The 19,575-nt window shown below is 36.1% G+C and overlaps 1 protein-coding gene across 8 annotated transcripts in view; it reads left to right on the top strand.

Annotated features, from left to right (window-relative positions):
- The window catches only part of NBEAL1 (neurobeachin like 1), a 192,830-nt gene that overhangs the window by 9,833 nt on the left and 163,422 nt on the right, over positions 1–19,575 (top strand). For all 8 annotated transcript variants that reach the window (XM_035007342.1, XM_035007340.1, XM_035007339.1 and 5 more), the window contains one exon: positions 15,972–16,063. In XM_035007342.1, coding sequence (XP_034863233.1) covers positions 15,972–16,063 — 92 coding nt within the window. The remainder of the gene's footprint in view (positions 1–15,971; positions 16,064–19,575) is intronic.

Genomic DNA, 19,575 nt, shown 5'->3' with positions numbered 1-19,575 from the left:
TGACAGTGTTGATATCTGGCCCTTACAAACCCAACATTGTGATGAAACTGAGATAGTAATGCCACAGTAAAGACTCTTGAAAAAGAAAGAATGAGAGGCATATCGGAGGCTTTGGTCCATAGCAATTCTGAAAACTGGGCAAATGTCGCCTGGTCCCTCTACTTTCAGAGAAGGAATGTTCCTTGGTTCTGTTCTTGGGAGTAGCTGCATGGGCCACTGTTCTTTATTGCACTTGTCTCCATATTCTTAGAGGTTCTTTTTCTCTCATTGTCCTTTTGGTATGTCTGAGGAGGGCATTGGAGACTATACTTTCTTATGACTGAAAACTCATCTGGCTTCCTGCATATAGAAAGGCCCCTATAGAAAATGGGAAGTCCACTTTCTAATTCTTCTGCCTTCACTTATTTTCTCTTGTCTTAACTATATTGTCTATACTCTGGTTTCTCTTCAGATCGTATAAATCTTTCCCCTTAACTATATTGTCTAGTAACTCCAACATGATGTTCTGTAGTATTTGAAATAAAAGACATACTTGTTGGGACACCTTGGTGGCTCAGTCGGTTAAGCGTCTGCCTTCAGCTCAGGTCATGATCCCAGGGTCCTGGGATTGAGCCCCACATCAGGCTCCCTATTCAGCAGGGAACCTGCTTCTCCCTCTCCGTCTGCCTGCGGCTCTGCCTACTTGTGCTTTATCTCTGTCTGCCAAATAAACAAAATCTTTTAAAAAAGACATACTTGTCTTCCTCTTCACTTTAGGGGGGAAAAAGGCTGAGGTTTTCTATTAGGTTAGCTTCAGACTTTGGGACTGAGACATGTATATGTATAATCCCTTTAACTCAGATCAGATTTATGGTAGGTAAATGATAGATGTTTTACTTTCTTAATTTTTTCTTAGGTATACTGTTGATATTTCTAATGCAGGTTTGCTACTTTTACAATATATTATAACACTACTTAGAATAGTTTTATGTGTGTACTTGTTAAGATGTGGATAATTAGACTATTCCTAAGTTCCAGAAAAATATTAAAGTTGAAAAAGTAATGAAAAAATCATAACTTACTTTAATCATTAGTACTTAGTGGTTGCCATTTTAAATATTCTCCTTTATTAGAATCATTATGAATTGTAAGTAGGTACATTTGGAATCAGGTGCTGCACTTACTTCTCAGTAGTCCTTCATTTTAAAATATGTAAAATATAATGCTTATAGATCAAAGTTTAGTGCCTTATAGTATATGAATTTAAGTGTTTGGCCACCTAACTTGCTTTTTCGGTTTATTCTCAGAGGTTTTGACAAAAAATTTGATTTATTTTGTGAAAATGGAATTTATTTTTTCTGAAAATTTTATTCTGGTATTTCAAAATCTATTGAGATGTGGGTAACTATCTGAAATGACTGGAATCTGCCATAACTATAAATCAACTCCTTTGATGATGTCAGAATTCAAGCAAGAGTTAGAAGCACTGATTTCCTCATCTTTTCCTCAGCTTTTACTGAAAAGAATGGAAATCACCTTATAATGTGCCATTTCTTTTTCAATAAGGGAAACAAGGAGCTCTGCTCTTAAATATATTTATATGTACTATACTGTTTTTTTAAACCTTTTTTTTTTTAATTGAGTGTGTGTGCATGGGCCAGCGACAGCAGTTGGGGGGTGGGAGAGAGGGGCAGAAGGTGAGGGGGAGAGAGAGAGAGAGAATCTTAAGCAGGCTCCACACCCAGCACCAAGCCCAACGTGTGGCTCAGTCTCATAATCCTGAGATCATGACCTGAGCTTAAATCAAGAGACAGACACTTAACTGGTTGAGCTACCCAGGCACCCCTGGACTATACTGTCTTTTAAAATACTGAAAGTAACTTGTTCTTACCTATACCTAAGTCATACCAACATTTTCTTTTTTCTTTCTTTTTATTTTTTGATTTAAAAAAATTTTTTTAAATTAACATATAATGTAGTATTTGTTTCAGGGGTACAGGTCTGTGATTCATCAGTCTTACACAACACCCAGTGCTCACCATAACACATACCCTCCCCAATGTCCATCACGCAGCCACTCCATCCCCCCACCCCCCTCCCCTCCAGCAGCTCTCAGTTTGTTTCCTAAGATTAAGAGTCTTTTATGGTTTGTCTCCCTCTCTGGTTTCATTTTGTTTCATTTTTTCTTCCCTTCCCCTATGATCCTCTGTTTTGTTTCTTAAATTCTGCATATCAGTGAAATCATATAATTGTCTTTCTCTGATTGACTTATTTTGCTTAGCATAATACCCTCTAGTTCCATCCACATTGCAAATGGCAAGATTTCTTTTTTTTTTTTTTTTGATGACTGCTAATATTCCATTGTGTGTGGGGGGGTGTGTATATATATTTATTTATATATATATATACACACACACACACCCCACATCTTTATCCATTCATCTGTCAGCGGACATATGGGCTCTTTCCATAGTTTGGCTATTGTGGACATTGCTGCTATAAACATTGGGGTGTTGGTGCCCCTTTGGATCACTGTATCTTTAGGGTAAATACCTAGTAGTGCAATTGCTGGGACGTAGGGTAGCTCTATTTTCAACTTTCTGAGGAACCTCCATACTGTTTTCCAGAGTGGCTGCACCAGTTTGCATTCCCACCAATAGTGTAGGAGTGTTCTCCTTTCTCCGCATCCTTGCCGACATCTGTCATTTCCTGATTTGTTAATTTTAGCCGTTCGACCGGTGTGAGGAGGTATCTCATTGTGGTTTTGATTTGTATTTCCCTGATGCCGAGTGATGTTGAGCAATTTTTCATGTGACTGTTGGCCATTTGGATGTCTTCTTTGCGGAAATGTCTGTTCATGTCTTCTGCCCATTTTTTGATTGGATTATTTGTTCTTTGGGTGTTTCAACATTTTCTTTTAATTTATGTCTTGTGACTTAAATTCAGGCTTATAGGGTTGTCTACTCACATTGAACCAAAGCATTAATTGATCCATACTTCTCTCACAAAATTTCACAACAATTTGCCTCTAAAAAAATGTAGTTTTGTTTGATATATTTAACTGTTAAATTATTTTTTGTGACATTAAACATTTGCATAGTAGGGAAGAATGGTACTATTTTAATTCATGATATCATTGTGAGGTGAATTTATCCTTTTTATTGAATAATTTTGACTTAGGATTTTTGTTAAAATACAAAATTTAAATAGCTTTAAATATAAAATTTCATTTTTCTAGTGAGTGAATTTCATTTTAGGGATAAAATATAAATTTTCTAATTTAGATTTATATTCTTAGAAAAGTAGTGTTTTATGTTAGGATTGAAATTTTTATTTTTTTATTTATTTTTATTTTTAATTAATTATTTTTATTGAAAGATTTTTATTTATTTTTTGACAGAGAGAGAGACAGCGAGAGAGGGAATACAAGCAGGGGGAGTGGGAGAGGGAGAAGCAGGCTTCCAGCTGAGCAAGGAGCCCGATGTGGGGCTCGATCCCAGGACCCTGGGATCATGACCTGAGCCCAAGGCAGACGCTTAATGACTGAGCCACCCAGGTGCCCCAGGATTGAAATTTTTAAAATTTAAGATAAAATTTATAGAAATATAGACATGCTGAAAGTAAAAATTTCATTTTTCAGTGATTTTCAGTTAATGTACTCTATCGATGTGATTGAAAAGTCTATAAATTAATTACATTTACTACTACAAATCATTAAGATATTAAATTTGAAAAACTTCAACCTGACATGAAACTTCAACTTGAAGCTTTTAAGCTCCATTTAAAAAGTATCAATGTTATATTTAGTTAATACATGCACAATGGTAGGCTTTTCTTAAAAGAATTCACTGTAGGTAGGAGTGCCTGACTGGCTCATTCGGAACAGCATGCAACTCTAGATCTCAGGGTCTTGAGTTTGAGCTCTGTGTTGGGTGTAGAGATTACTAAAAAAAAAAAACACTTTAAAATCTTATAAAAGAATTCAGGGACGCCTGGGTGGCTCAGTCCGTTAAGCGTCTGCCCTCGGTTCAGGTCATGATCCCAGGGTCCTGGGATTGAGCCCCCTCATTGGGCTCCTTGCTCAGCGGGGAGTCTGCTTCTCCCTCTCCCACTCCCCCTGCTTGGGTTCTCTATCTGGCAAGTAAATAAATAAAATCTTAAAAAAAAAAATTCGGGCGCCTGGGTGGCTCAAAAAAATTCAGGCGCCTGGGTGGCTCAGTTGTTATGCATCTGCCTTCGGCTCAGGTCATGATCCCAGGGTCCTGGGATCGAGCCCCGCTTTGGGCTCCCTGCTTGGCGGGAAGCCTGCTTCTCCCTCTCCTGCTCCCCCTGCTTGTGTTCCCTCTCTCACTGTGTCTGTCTCTGTCAAATAAATAAATAAAATCTTTTTTTTGAATAAATCTTAAAAATAAAATTCACTGTAGTCCAATTAACTAGTTATTGGGTACCTGCTGTATACCAATGTTATTTACTATCATTTTATCTCTTGAATTGTGTATTTTCCTCTTTCTTTTTAAAAATTTTTTAAAATAAACTTCATTTTTTAGAGCAGTTTTAGATTCATAGCAAAATTGAACAGAAAGTACAGAGAGTTCCTTTGTATTTCCTGTCCCTACATATGTACAGCCTTTTCTGCTATTAGCATCCCATACCACAGTGGTATGTTTGATCACTTGACTGATTTCCCAAAAACACCTAAGCCAGACATTTCTTTACCTGTCCATCATGTGTGAAACTCCAAGGTAAACACAAAATTAATGAGCAAGTCATGTTTTACCTAACATTTGAACATTCCAGATGTTGGCTTTTTCAAGTCTTGCTAAGTTTAACTGTGAATTTTCTATGCTATGTTGATCAAACCTGGAACTTAGTTATCTGAATGGCAAGTTTTTTATTGTAATTTAAGAAATATCTAAAGTAAAATATGAAATCTGTTCTCTAGGGATTCGTGTATTCTAAGCCTATTTTTTATGTAGACCTCTATATGAATATTGCTTTTTCATCTATGTTAAAATGACTTCCAAACCTTCCAAGATGTGACAGGCTTTTCATCAAAATTTTGTCTCTTTTATCTATTTAATTGACTGACTTCATCTATGGGCATGCTTTTCCAACTAGAGTCAGTTTCCCATTTAGATTGTAGGCTTAGATGTGAGACCTTAGGGAAGATGAATGAAGTCATCAGGGATTGATTAAAGAGAAAGCTTTGTTCAAGGTTTTAAAGAATGGATTGTAGTTTAAGAGCCACAGAATATGTTCCAGGCACATAGAAATCCTGACCAAAAGTACAAAGGAAAAGTGACCTTAATTTAGACTTTCCGTTTGGTAATAAATTAGGCTAGGTTGTTGGACCAACCTTTCTGAAAATTCTAATTCTGAATAAAATTTAAGAAATATCTTGATATCATTGAGAAGCTGGCAAGATGATGGTAAGGCTTTATGAGGCTAAATCTTAGTAGAAACAGGAATTTAGGTAGATGGAGAATGGAAGCTACTTTTTCTGGTGAATTTGAGCTTTTGTTTTCATGGTCTTGTGGATGGAAGGAGGAAGTCAAAGCTAAGGGACTAATCAGAGTGAGAAGTCTTAATAGATTTTCTCTTATGATCCCCAGAGGTGTACACCTGTGGGGTAAAGATCAACTGGGAACAGACCCACCTCACTCTTTCATCTTTACTTGGGGACTCCAAGGGAAAATGGCTTTGTGTTAAGCAGAGCCAAAAGGTGAAAAGTCCCTGAGAGGATGGTACCACCAGTTGATTCTTTCATAAATTTGCAAATCAATTTTACCTTTTGTTGTAGGGAAAGTCCAGAAAGCCCCAGGTCATGCAGACTAGTCTGGTGCTTGGTACAAGCAAATGCAATCCTTCTGGAAGAAGAAACTTCAGATACCAAGTATTTTTTCAATTGCAGCTTAATACTTTAATTCATGATGTATGAATCAACCATACCAGACTTTCATTGCCTTGGAATTTCTTTCATCTTTTCCAAGCGATTTGATAGGTTCTCTTGTCTTTATTTGCACTGACTGGCATTGGTAGGTAATTCTTTTGCATGTATTTCAGTTTTCCTCTTTTGAGGGTATCTCCCATTGTCAGTTTTATAAAGGACTTAGCTGTTGCCTTGCCATAAAACATAAAATCGTGATTATTTCTACAGTAACAAATAGTTGTGTCATTACTGTCAAATTATACCCTACTGCTCTATTTTCATGTCTTTTTTGTGTACACAATAACTTCATTTTATTGCCTAATCATCGTATAATTTTTTGAACATTTTGAACAGCGATTAAACTCAACATGTGGTAGTACTTTGTGCATAAATCTAGTGAAAGGATATCAATATGAAACAGCTGTTACCAGGTTTGCACAGGCATTGACAGATAGGTCTTAACAGCAGCCTCTCTGAGAGCAATTGTAAGATGCATTTTGATTTCAAAGATACCAAAATTTAAAAAACAAAACAACTTAGAATCAGAGAAATATGATATAAAAAGTGAACTAGCAGTTTTAAAAAAGAAATAGAATATCTAGAAATAGGGGGAAAACCCAATAATGATATTTAAAAACCAATAAATGTGGTTGATAGGAGTTTAGACAGCAGAAGAGAATTAGAGAATTGGAAGGGAGATAAGTCCTTTTTACAATATAAGCTAGGAGTCAAAGAAATGGAAAATATGGAAGGAAGGTTAAGAGATATGAAGGCTAGTGTGAAAAGGCTTAATACATGTTTAATTGGACTCTGAAAAGGACAGGAAAGGAAGAATGAAACAAATGTAATATTTGAAGAGATTACAGGTGAGAGCGTTCCAAGATTAATGAAAGTCCACTGAATTTCAAGCAGAATAAGTAAAACTAATTCCATACCAAGGTACATTGTAGTGAAATTGTAGTGGTTTTGCAGAAAATCAAAGAGAAAGAAAAAGCTTAAAAGCTGCAGAGGAAAAAAGATTATCTTCAAAGGGATGACAGATTAATAGCTGATTTTTCAGTAATAACGACAGAAGGGAAAAGGTTGACATCTTTAAAGAAAAGACTTACCAATCTATTATTTCCAACCAAATGAAATTTTTTCCAAGAGTAAAGTGAAATAAAGCCATGTTCAGCAAAACAAAACAGTTCAATTCACCAGGAAAATATAACAATTTTTTTTTTTTTTTAAAGATTTTATTTATTTGACAGCGAGAGAGGGAACACAAGCAGCGGGAGTGGGAGAGGGAGAAGCAGGCTTCCCGCTGAGCAGGGAGCCCGGTGTGGGGCTCGATCCCAGGACCCTGGGACCATGACCCGAGCCGAAGGCAGACGCTCAACGACTGAGCCACCCAGGTGCCCCAAAATATAACAGTTTTAAATTTGTGTGTACCTCATAGTCTCAAAATACAGAGAAATGAACATATGACAATTTTAAGGTTTTTTTTCTATTTAACTTGCCTTAGTAGTTTAAAAAAAATGTCAATAATTGATGGAATGAATAGACAAAAAGGTCAGTAAAGATACAGAAGACTCAAACGATAGAATTGACAAACGTGAGGTTAGGGATTTATGTAGAATTCTGTATCCAGCATACAGTCCTTTGAAGCACACGTTTACAGAAATGATGACAGCAAATTTCAACAAATTTCTAATGATCAAAATAATAGATTATGTTTAACAATGACAATGAAGGAAGAAATCAGTAGCAAAAAGATTAAAAAGGAATGTTTGGAGGCTGTGAAATACCCTTTTAAATAAACCTTTGATTAAAGAACAAGTAATAAAAATTAGAATTCTGAGGGGCATTGTGTGGCTCAGTCAATTAAGTGTCCAACTCTTGATTTTGGCTCAGGTTATGATCTCACGGTTGTGAGATGGAGCCCGGAGTCAGGCTCCACGCTGGGCATGGAGCTTGCTCTCCCTCGCCCTCTGTCCCTCCTCCACCTCTCTCTCTCTCTAAAATAAATAAGTAGATAAATAAATTAATAAACACATTAATTAATCAATTAGAATTTGGGGGGACCTGAATGATAAAAGTGCTGCAATTTTAGAACTTGATGGGAAGTGGCTACACATTACTTAGGAAAATTTATCACTCTAAATACTTAATGTTTAGGGGCGCCTGGGTGGCTCAGTTGGTTAAGCATCTGTCTTTGGCTCAGGTCATGGTCCCAGGGTCCTGGAATCAAGTCCTGCGTCGGGCTTCTTGCTCAGCGGGAATCCTGCTTCTTCTTCTCCCTGCTGTTCCCCCTGCTCCTGCTCTCTCTGTCAAATAAATAAATAAAACCTTAAAAAAATAAATAAATATGTTTAAAAAAAGGCTAAAAATTAGTGAACTAGATAGATATTTGTGGTCACCAGCCTTTAAGATCCTCACATCCTGGGTGCCTGGGTGGCTCAGTTGGTTAAGCGACTGCCTTCAGCTCAGGTCATGATCCTGGAGTCCCAGGATCGAGTCCCGCATCAGGCTCCCTGCTCGGCGGGGAGTCTGCTTCTCCCTCTGACCCTCCCCCCTCTCATGCTCTCTCTCTGTCTCATTCTTTCTCTCTCAAATAAATAAAATCTTTAAAAAAAAAAAAAGATCTTCACATCCTGGTATTCATACCCTTTTACAGTCCTCTCCTACATTGTACCAGGGTTCTTTTGTGACCGTAGAATTTGGCCGAAGCGATGGTATATCATTTCCGAAATTAGAAAAGACACTCTTGTTTTCATCTCGGTTACTCCTTTTTTTCTTGGATCATTGATTTGGTGAAGCGAGCTGCTATGTTGTATGCAGCCCAGTGGAGAGCCCCATGTTATGAAGAACTGAAGCCTTGCCAGCCACCAACCACACGAGTGAGGTTGAAAGTAGTTCTTCCAGCCCAGTCAAGCTTTGCTATGACTGCAGCCCTACTTGACATCTTCACTATGATGAAGGCTCAGAAATTCTGAGCTGGTTTTGAATTCGTCACCCAAAAAACTGATAAAATATTTGTTGTTTAGGCTTCTATATTTAATTTATTTAATTTGTTATACAGAAATAGATCATTAATATGCCATCCATTTCAAGAAGACAAGAATAAACTCAAAGTATAGTGAGGGAAAATAAAGGTTTTTTTAATGTGAAAATTCTCAAGTTTATTGTTTGTTTTTTAGTTGTTGCTGGAAATACACATTTTTAGAAGGCTGACGTGTGTTGAGTATATTTAATTTTAATAAAGCATTATATAACATCTTGGGATGAATGGCATGAATATCTGGATATAATCTTAATTAGGACTGTGGAAGTGAGATTGAGAGTATGTTAATAGTGGTTTCTTTTGCAAATATTTCTAGTAGTCATGGTGACATAAGAAAATTGTAAGGTTTATTGCAAAAATTACTCATAAAATACTGGATGTAGAAAATGATCAGTAGCTTTAACATCACAAAAGAGGTAACTTGATATGTACCTTCTGAAGGACATGTTAATAGGTGTTGCTAACATGTTAGCATGTTAGCTACCTATTAAGTATTTTTTTGCCAAAAAAACCTCAGAAGAACCTAATTTTGATAGTCTCTAGATCTACTAATTAATTAGAAATATAGAGGACTGAGGAACATGTTAAGTGACATAAGAACATGCAGTCAGCAAAATCCTGATGTGAGAAATACTACCTTATAAATGACCCAGTGTCTTCAACAAATAAATTAGGACAAAAAAAATAAAATTAATAGAAACCTATGGGTCTAAATAGACCTAAAAAATACATCAACCAAATGCAATTTCTGGACTTTATTGGGTCCTAATCTTATCACACAGTTAAAAAAGAAGGGCATTTGAACACTGACTGATTTTAAGGAACTGCTAATTTTTTCAGATGTGATAATACTGTCATATTTTTAAAAGATACCTTTTGGGGATATGTATTGAAATATTTGTGGATGAAAGGATATATCTGGGTTTGCTTCAAAATAATATAGTTGAAGATGGGGATACAGGTGAAAGAATATTGGTCATGCATGATTTGGTAGTTGTTAAAGCTGAGTCATTCTATTCTCATTCTCTCTACTGCTAAGTATGTTTGAAATTGTTCCGTAACATGCTTTTGGAAAGAGCACAAATTAATAAACATAATGGAAAAGATCAACCAAATAAAAAGTTGTTTCTTTGATAAAAACTAATGAAATTGAGTCAGGAAGATAAGGTTTGTGATTATATATGTTTTGAAAATTTCACCTTAGAAACACCACTTGCAGTGCCATTCACAAGGCATATTTCATCTTCAAGATAATATATTGTTAAAAATCTCATTTAACCTAACTAGTGCTTCTCAAACTTGATTAAACACAGCCATCCTTCTTTTTCTTCTTTTTTTCTCTAACTTCACATCATACTTGTCATCCAAGTAAACAGTGTCCCTAAGTACTTGCTCAGGAAATGCTGACTTCTCCAGGTTTATCTATTTATTTAACAGGACCAAATATTGTACATCTTTGAAAATATCTTGTTATTTTCTGTCTGGAATTCCCCTCTTAACCTCCTCCATCCTTGAATGTATCTGCTTATGATGATCTGTGAAAACTTTTAAGTGCTTCTGCTCTTCAGTTATTTCTGATTTTGACAGTAACTCCCTTTTTATTCTTTTTTTTTTTTTTTAAGATTTTATTTTTAAGGAGTCTCTACCCCCAACCTGGGGCTTGAACTCACAACCCCAAGATCAAGAGTTGCATACTCTACCGACTAAGCCAGCTAGGCTTCCCCCTTTTTATTATTTCTATACTTTTTATAACTGCTTTACTTCTTATGCTGTTGTGCATTTATTTGTTTATGCCTCTCTTCTATTGAACAGTGAGCACTTTGAGGATGAGATTATAGGGTTTGTTTGTTTGTTTTTTAAGTAAAATTGACTTAAGATTACGTTTTAGTTGTCGTCATAGCTGTAGAGTCTAGTACTGTTCTTGATTGTTACGTGGTTGGTATGTACTTATTAAATGTTTTTTGAGGTAGCTAGGTTCTGTCAGAAAAACCTGAGGGCTGACTTGAGAGATGAATTACCATTAATAATTATGTTTCTATTGAGGGGAGATTTATCTTCTTTTGGTAGGAATTAGAAACTATATTATGAATATAACTGACTTAAATGAACTTTTATAAATGCAACTCATATGTAAGTTGGGAACTGCCCAATATTGGTTGAAATATGTATATGTATTTAAAAGTTTATAGTTTTAAAACTTGAAGGACTGTTACATCCTAAATATTGCATGGAGGAAGTAAGGTGTTCCCCTATTCTTACCTGTAACCCCACCCCTTAAGAACTAGGTGAAATTATATGGATCTCTTAATTCCATTACCCACTAATGCCTCCCACCAGGGGAGTGGGTGTTAAGAGAAGGTAAAAGCCTTCTGTGCATTAATGTAATTTAAATATTCACATTTGGCTAGTGGTCACTGTATTGGGCAGTGTTTAAACTTCATCCTGTGGTAATGGGGGCCATTGAGGGTATTTGAACAGGAGGGAAGAAATGATTAGATTAAAATTTAACAAATTCCATTAGTAGCTGTATATAGGGAGGATAAATTGAAGCTATAAAGACCAGTAGAGAACTATATAACAGTTCAAATGAACGACTATTTTAAACAATGGCACGTGATTGGATGAATATTTGATTTTGTAATTATTTCATAAGTGCTTATTTTATTACATTGAATCATGACCAACTTGATGGCAGAGTCTATATCTTAATGGTAACCAACATGTTTTGAGTAATTGCTAAATGACAGGCATTGTTGAATGTCTTACGTATGTTATCTCATTTTGTGCTCTCAACACCCTATGAGGTAGGAAATAATATAGATGAAGAACAAATTGGAGAAATCAAGTAACATGGCCAAAGTTACACAGATAGTAAATGCAAAGAGATTTAAAAAGAGGAGAATAAGGGCGCCTGGGTGGCTCAGTTGGTTAAGCGACTGCCTTCGGCTCAGGTCATGATCCTGGAGTCCCTGGATCAAGTCCCGCATCGGGCTCCCTGCTCAGCGGGGAGTCTGCTTCTCCCTCTGACCCTCCCCCTTCTCATGTGCTCTCTCTCTCAAATAAATAAATAAGATCTTTAAAAAAAAAAAAAGAATACAATTAAAATCATATGTCAAGGGGGATTATGAAATATTTAAATATGTTTGTTGCATAGATTATTCCTGTTTTATGGGAGTTTCCTAATTTTGGCACATAGTGGGTTATAAAAATAAAATTAATTCTTGAGCATATCCTCTGTGCTAGGAATTATTCTAAGCCCTTGACATATATTAGATTATTTAATTTTTATAATGGCCCTGTAAGAAAGGTACTATCATTATATTCGTTTTTATAGAGGAAAAGACTGATAGCAAACATAGGATGACTTGTTCAAGAAAGTGGCAAAGCAAGTATTAGAGTCCACGTAATTTGGCCCCAGTGCTCCTGCAGTATGTAATACATTTATGTGTTATGTTAATAAATAGTGTACAAATGGAAAAATAGATCATACTGTGGTGTTTCAGTATAACAAACTCTTAACCATGAAAGTGACTAAACTTGAGATTTAATTAATATGGTTTCTGGGTATGTGGAGATCTTTCTTTTTATGGTTTTTGGCAGTAAAGTGTAGATTCTCTAAGAATTTTGTCAGGCTGTGTAGAATATGGTTGTTTTGTGTATTAAATTGTGTACGACCTTGAGTTTACTGACCCTGATAACTCTTTTTCCTCTATTTGCTCACTAGAGCTGTGCTTATAGTTCAAAGACAGTATAGGGTAGTAGAAGGACCACAGTTGGATTCATATATCTTGCATTTTAATCCCAGCACTATCAATAACTAACTGTGTGATTGGACAAGTTATATATTCTAGAACATCCCTTTTCTAACCTACAAAATGGGGAATTGAAACCTCTGGATAGATGTAAGGAGTAAATGGAATGATATATCTTATTTAAAAATGCTTGCTGTAGTACTTAGCACATGGCATATGCTCAAAAAACTGCAACTACTTTACTTCTTACTAAATGAAACATTTCCAGATTTAAGTACCATTTCTTTCCTTATAGTTGGTCAGCTTCCTAGGAGAACCTTGTACCTGCCAACCACTTGGTAACCCTGACTTTTAGACTTTGAACCAGATACTGTAGAGTTCCTAAATAAACTATGAGGAGAAATGCATTAATTCTTTATGGTGTTATGAGACTGTTTTGTGGCTTTATTAAAAGCAAAAATGATAAGGAAAACTCCAGCTACTTGTATTTCTGGATTCCTATTCTGAGTGGATAAATGAGTAATGAATACATGAATAATGTGCTAGTTGGAAATGAAAATAGCAAGTAATGGAATCCTTGAGAAAATTTCTCACGTGAGAAATCTTTTTCTGAAATATTTCCATCTTATTTCTCAGTGATGATGTAGATAGTGGCAATTTACAATCTGATTTTGGAACAGTATATTAATAGAAAAAACAAATACACAAAAGGTCAGCAGTCTCTGTACATTCTGGGAACATTCTTTTAGTGATTCTGATTTGTAGTGTAATGCTTTTATTTTAGGGAAATAAATTGAGTTCCCTTTATCCAAGTGCGGTGCCTAACCAGTAATATTTAATGACTAAGTAAAACTTCTGAGTATTGTTGAAATTGACTTCAGTAAAGAACGGTTAAGGAGAGGGAGGAAATAAATTCGAGCATCATTTTTAATGATGCAGTTTATATTTAAAAAGACATTTCTGAGGAATCATTTCAAATAAACTTTGAGATATGACTTACAGACCATAAAATGCACACATTTTAAGTGTCAAATTTCATGTTTTGATACAGGCAAACATTTGTGTAACTACTATATAATAAAATAGAAAATTTTTATCACCTAGGAAAGTTTCTTTTGTGTCCCTTTGTAGTCAGTCCTCTGAAAAACAACCAGTAATCTAATTTCTGTCATCATAGCCTGCTCTAGAACTTTGTATAAATGAAATCATACAGTGTATACACTTTAATGTCTGGCATTTCTTGCTCAATTACGTTTTTAGAATTTCTGCCTGTTGTTGTATCAACAGTTCATTCAGTGTTATTCCTGAATAGTATTACATTGTATGAGTATACCACAATTTCTTTGTCAGTGAACAGGTTGATGGAATTTTGTGTTGTTTCCAGCTTTTGCCTATTAAAAATAAATCTTCTATGAACATCTTTGTATATTTTTGTAGTTCTGTGTTTTTTCCTCTTTCACGGAAGGGCCATGTTCTGTGTCTATGTTTAACATTAAAAGAAACTACCAAACTATTTTCTAAATAATTATACCATTTTATACTCCCACCAGAAGTGTGAGTTCTAGTTGCTCCACATCTTCTCCAACACTTGGAATGGTCAGGGTTTTTAGTTTTGGCCATTCTCGTGAGTGTGTAATGGGTGTTCCATTTGATTTTTATTTGCTTTTCTCTGGATAGCTAATGATGTTGAGCATGCTTTCACACACTGGTCATTCCTGTATCCCCTTTTGTGAGGTGTTTGCCCTTTGCCCATTTTTAAATTGAGTTGTTGTCCTTTTGGTATTGATTTTTAGGAGTGCTTTATATGTTCTTGGTGTAAGTTCTTTGTCAAATATATGTATTAAGAATATTTTCAGCTGGTATATGGCGTGCCTTTTCATTTTCTTATTGGTGTCTTTTGGTGGGTAGATTTTTTTTTTTTAAGATTTTATTTATTTATTTGACAGAGAGACAGATAGCGAGAGCAGGAACACAAGCAGGGGCAGTGGGAGAGGGAGAAGCAGGCTCCCCGCAGAGCAGGGAGCCTGATGCGGGGCCTGATCCTAGGACCCTGGAATCATGACCGGAGCCGAAGGTAGACGCTTAACAACTGAGCCACCCAGGCGCCCTGATGTTTTTAATTTTGATTAAGACTTACTATTATTTTTTTTGGCTTTTGATTTTTGTGTGCTCCCAAGAAATTTTTGTCTACCCCAAGGTTGCAAAGGTATGTCTCCTATAAAGGTATATTATATCTCCTATAGTTTCTTCTAGAAGTGTTTAATTTTAGCTTTTATGTTTAGGTTAATGATCTATATCTGATTTTATTTTATTTATGCATCTTGTATTTTTCACTAATTCATTAAATATTTATTGAGCACCTGCTCAGTGTCAAGCACTGTTTAGGCACTTGGTATCCATTAGTAAACAAAAAGAGGTCACTTGTGGTAAGCCCTTAGAAAGGCCTTAAACTTGTGAAGTCTATATTCTAGGGGAAAAGACAGACAATAAATTAATAACTAAGTAAATGAGATGGTATGATAGATGGTGAGAAAGCACCACGGGTGGGAAGACAGAATAGGGTCAGGTAAAGGTTAGTAAGAAGATCAGCAGTTTTAAGAAAGGGTGGTAAAAGTAGGCTTTTTTGAGAATGTTGTTTAAAGAATGACTTGAAGAGGATGAGGGAGTTAGCCATTCATCTATAGAGTCTTCTGGGTAGAGAAAACAGCTATTGAAAGGAAATAAGGTGGGAAAGGTGGGAGTACGTCTGGCATGTCCCAGTAACAGCCAGGATGCCAGGGTAGTAGAGGCTAAGGTCAGAGAGATAGGGGAGGGCAAATTGTTTAGACTCTTATAGGACATTGTTAAGACTGTAGCTCTTTGTGTGAGTGATGTGGGAAGCCACTTGAGGGTTCACTATACTTAATAGACATTTTATTATTTTTTAACTATTTTATTTATTTATTTCAGAGCGAGTGAGAGAGCTTGAGTGGGGAGGTGGGGAGGGACTGAGGGAGAGGTAGAAGCCGACTCCCCGCTGGGCAGGGAGCCTGATGCGGGGCTACATCCCAGGACACTGAGATCATGACCTGAGCCAAAGGCAGACACTTAACCTACTGAGCCACCCAGGTGCCCCTATACTTAATAGACATTTTAAAATAGCACATATGTTTTCATGAATATCACTTAAGAGAGTTCATATTATTGCTTCATATCTGCTTATAGGAATGAAAGCATGTTTTTTGTTTTTTTCGGATAGGTATACTTAATATTGGTTTTCTTATTTCAGAAAGATCCAGATTACCTGAAGCTCTGGCTGGACAGTTTTGTTTCTAGCTATGAACAGTTCTTAGATGTTGACTTCGAAAAGTTGCCTACCAGGTATGTATAAACTTCTTATCCTTAGATGAGTTTGTTAATTTGAGACACAAAGACTTCATTGATGACCTATTACAAGGATGGCAGTTATGTGACATATATGGTATTCCTGCATAACCCTGCTCTCATGGCAGACTTCGTTAATTGATCACAGCAGGATTTCCTGCTAATATGAAATTTGACTTCTAGAAGTAGAGAGGACTACCTTGGTGTGAACTACTAGCAACTGGGTGTCCTGCAACACACTTCATTTCTAACACTAACTACCTGGAGGTAGTGACAGATCCAAACGATGAAGGGCAAAGTCCTCAACAAGACTGCCCTCACTTCAGACACCAGTTGCAAGTCTTGGGAGCCTCCCTCATCTCTGACCAACCAGATATAAATTTGGAAGTTTTCACAACTCCCTTTGGCTCAGTAATTAGTTAGACTCACAGAACTCACTGAAAACACTATACTTAAAATTATGGTTTTATTATAGAGTAGGGCCTTCGAAAACATCTTGGAGGAGGTGAAGTATTCAGATTTTTCAAAGCTAGATTTAAAAATCATAAAATGGGAGGAAAATTCAAATTTTGTGGAAAAGTACAAGTAGAAGTATAAATCTTATCTGCCATTGCTCTGCCTACTACCATTTTACATTCACAGTTCCCAGGCCCACTTCCCAGAAAAAGTTTTTTACTTTTTTCTCAAGCCATCTTGAAGACGTCATAGTTGTTACTTGGATAAGAGAGGGTAGGCTGGGGTAAAAAGCTGGAGAAGTGAGGAATTAGCCACAATAGGAACTCCATTTATAGAGATACATGAGGTGGAAGGGGAGAAATGGGTGGTGGTTGATGATGAGAAAGAGTATCTAGAGAATTAAAAATCTTCAGGGAGGGAAGTGTTTGCAGTTTGTGGATGGAGGTAGGCAGTAAGAGGGTGGGCGTGGGTGAATTGAGTCTGGAGAATCAGAACCCAGATCATGAAATGCCACGCATGCATTGCTAATGGACTTTGATTTTTTGTTACAGAAGATGCGAGGCTCTACTAAAGAATTTTCTGCATGAGAGTGTCATGATGAAGTTTGTTTTTTAAAAGTCCCTGTGGTAGCATTAGGAGGTTAAACTGGAAACGGTTGAGACTGAAGGCAAGAAGCGCAGTTAAGAGGCAATTTTAATAATTCAGAGAAGAAATCATCAGAGCTTTGGACCAAGGCATTGAACTTAAGATGTGCTTTAATGCTCAGAAAGCACTAGTACTTCATTATTTATAAGTACAGTCTTAGAATTCTTCATTAGATGATTTGTAACAGGTTTATAAAGGTTGAAAAGTATTAAATCTTGAACTCAAAACAAGATTACATATTATTGATTTCTACTCATAAGAGAGTATTCTTGTGGTTTGTGCTTCGAAGTGCTTTTATTTTAATAATTTGCAGCTTGCTTTAAATCATGAGCCTAAGGATTTTATGGAGTCAGGCTTTGGGCCTTTGAATACTTGGAATATTGAAATGAAGTCTTCTAAAGTTTGTAAGGTGCACTTGTTATACATGTCTCCTTTCTTGGGAAGTCATTTCCTAAAACATTATGTAGACTTTTATTGCCACTATATTTAAAATAAGATGAAGAATGCCAGAACATTGCTTTATTCATGATTTAGCTGGTTTATTTAAAACTTTATTTCATATCTGACAGAAAACTAAACCATGAATTTAGATTTTACTAATAGAAAACTTTCAGTTTTTCAAGTGAATATGATGTGCAAGATATATAAAGCTAGTCTGTTCACCTTAAAGATAAGAAACTCACAGATAATCCTCATTTAAGTTAAACTGAGTTGATAGAACTTTTATTTATTTATTTATTTATTTATTTAATTTATTTTTTAAGATTTTATTTATTTGCGAGAGAGACAATGAGAGACAGCATGAGAGGGAGGAGGGTCAGAGGGAGAAGCAGACTCCCTGCTGAGCAGGGAGCCTGATGTGGGACTCGATCCCGGGACTCCAGGATCATGACCTGAGCCGAAGGCAGTTGCCTAACCAACTGAGCTACCCAGGCGCCCTATTTATTTTTTTAAAGATTTTATTTATTCATTTGAGACACAGAGATACAGAGAGAGAGAGCATGAGCAGGGGGAGAGGCAGAAGGAGAGAGAGAAGCAGGCTCCCCGCTGAGCCAGGAGCCTGATGTGGGGCTCTATCCCAGGACCCTGGGATCATGACCTGAGCCGAAGGCAGACGCTCAACCATCTGAGCCACCCAGGCGCCTCTTGACAGAACTTTTAAGTTAGAGAATTCCTAATGCAAGCAAAGAATGCTTTTACCAGAATTTAAAGCCTTGGAATTTAAGCTGGACTTCTCTTCCTGTGTTAGATGGAGACAACAGTGGGCAGCTATTTAATGTAGACATTGAGTAGCCAAACAGAGAAGTGAAACAGATTTCTGGGGATTGGGAAATTTCAGCAAAAGGAGCTTAGAATTTGGGGGCAGTAAAGTTCTAATGATGGGAAAATGTTCCAAATTCTTAAATCCTCATCGCATTAGGAACATGGCCAAAACTTTCTCAACTTTATCTACAAGTCATGTTCTAATCAAACCCCAATTTTATAACGAGTATAAGTACAATAGATTTCTCTTTTGTAAGCTAATTTTTTTCTGTCTAGTAAAATTTTTAAAAATGCAAATAGAGAATGGGACAACTAAGGAAAAAGGGAACTAATCCTTTATAACTAGGATTGAATATTGGGAAATCTGATGTTTCTTTCTTGTTGACTTATGATTTTGGAAAAGTGAATAGGAATAGTTTAGCTTAGTCTTGAAAATCAGTTATATTTAAATTTAAATCTTTATTATTTTGAAGGTACTGTGGTTTTTCTCATCACCTCTTTTTAGTTCTTTAGCAGGGAAAAAAGTATATATAAAAATGAGAGTTTTTCTGGTACCATCTATAAAAGAGAAGGAAAGAATCCAAATTACAAGGGAAGTGGTGCCCGGACTAAAATGAAACATGCATTTTTGTGACATGGTTATAGAATTCCGCAGCCTTGGTAATGTGCTTTGTGATTTCTGTGTAATTGAAGTTAGGTGTTTATTTTATTATAATGTTGTGGGATGGTTCAGGAAGAGGCTAAAAATATTTATCATATATATTTATATGACTACTGGTAATGTGCTTGAAATTTTTCTGTCTACAGTGAATGAAATAGCTTTAAACTCAGTGTAAAAATAATAGTAAATCATATTAAGCGTTATCTGAAGACACTAAAGTATGATTGTCATTTAATCATAGTTGCTCTTCGTGGTGCTCCTTTGTGATTGGGTATTTTTCTTAATAGGAATAGGAAAATTAGTAGTCAGTGACTTCATGAAAAGATTTGTAGGCTTTAGTGATAGTTTATTTATTTATTATTATTTTTTTAAAGATTTTATTTATTTATTTGACAGAGAGAGACACAGCGAGAGAGGGAACACAAGCGGGGGGAGAGGGAGAAACAGGCCTCCCACCGAGCAGGGAGCCCAATGCGGGGCTCAG

This window comes from Mirounga leonina, unplaced genomic scaffold (genome assembly GCF_011800145.1).
Source record: "Mirounga leonina isolate KUSES-001 unplaced genomic scaffold, KU_Mleo_1.0 Mir_151, whole genome shotgun sequence".
Taxonomy (NCBI): Eukaryota; Metazoa; Chordata; class Mammalia; order Carnivora; family Phocidae; genus Mirounga; species Mirounga leonina.
This window is presented reverse-complemented; position numbering and strand designations above follow the sequence as displayed.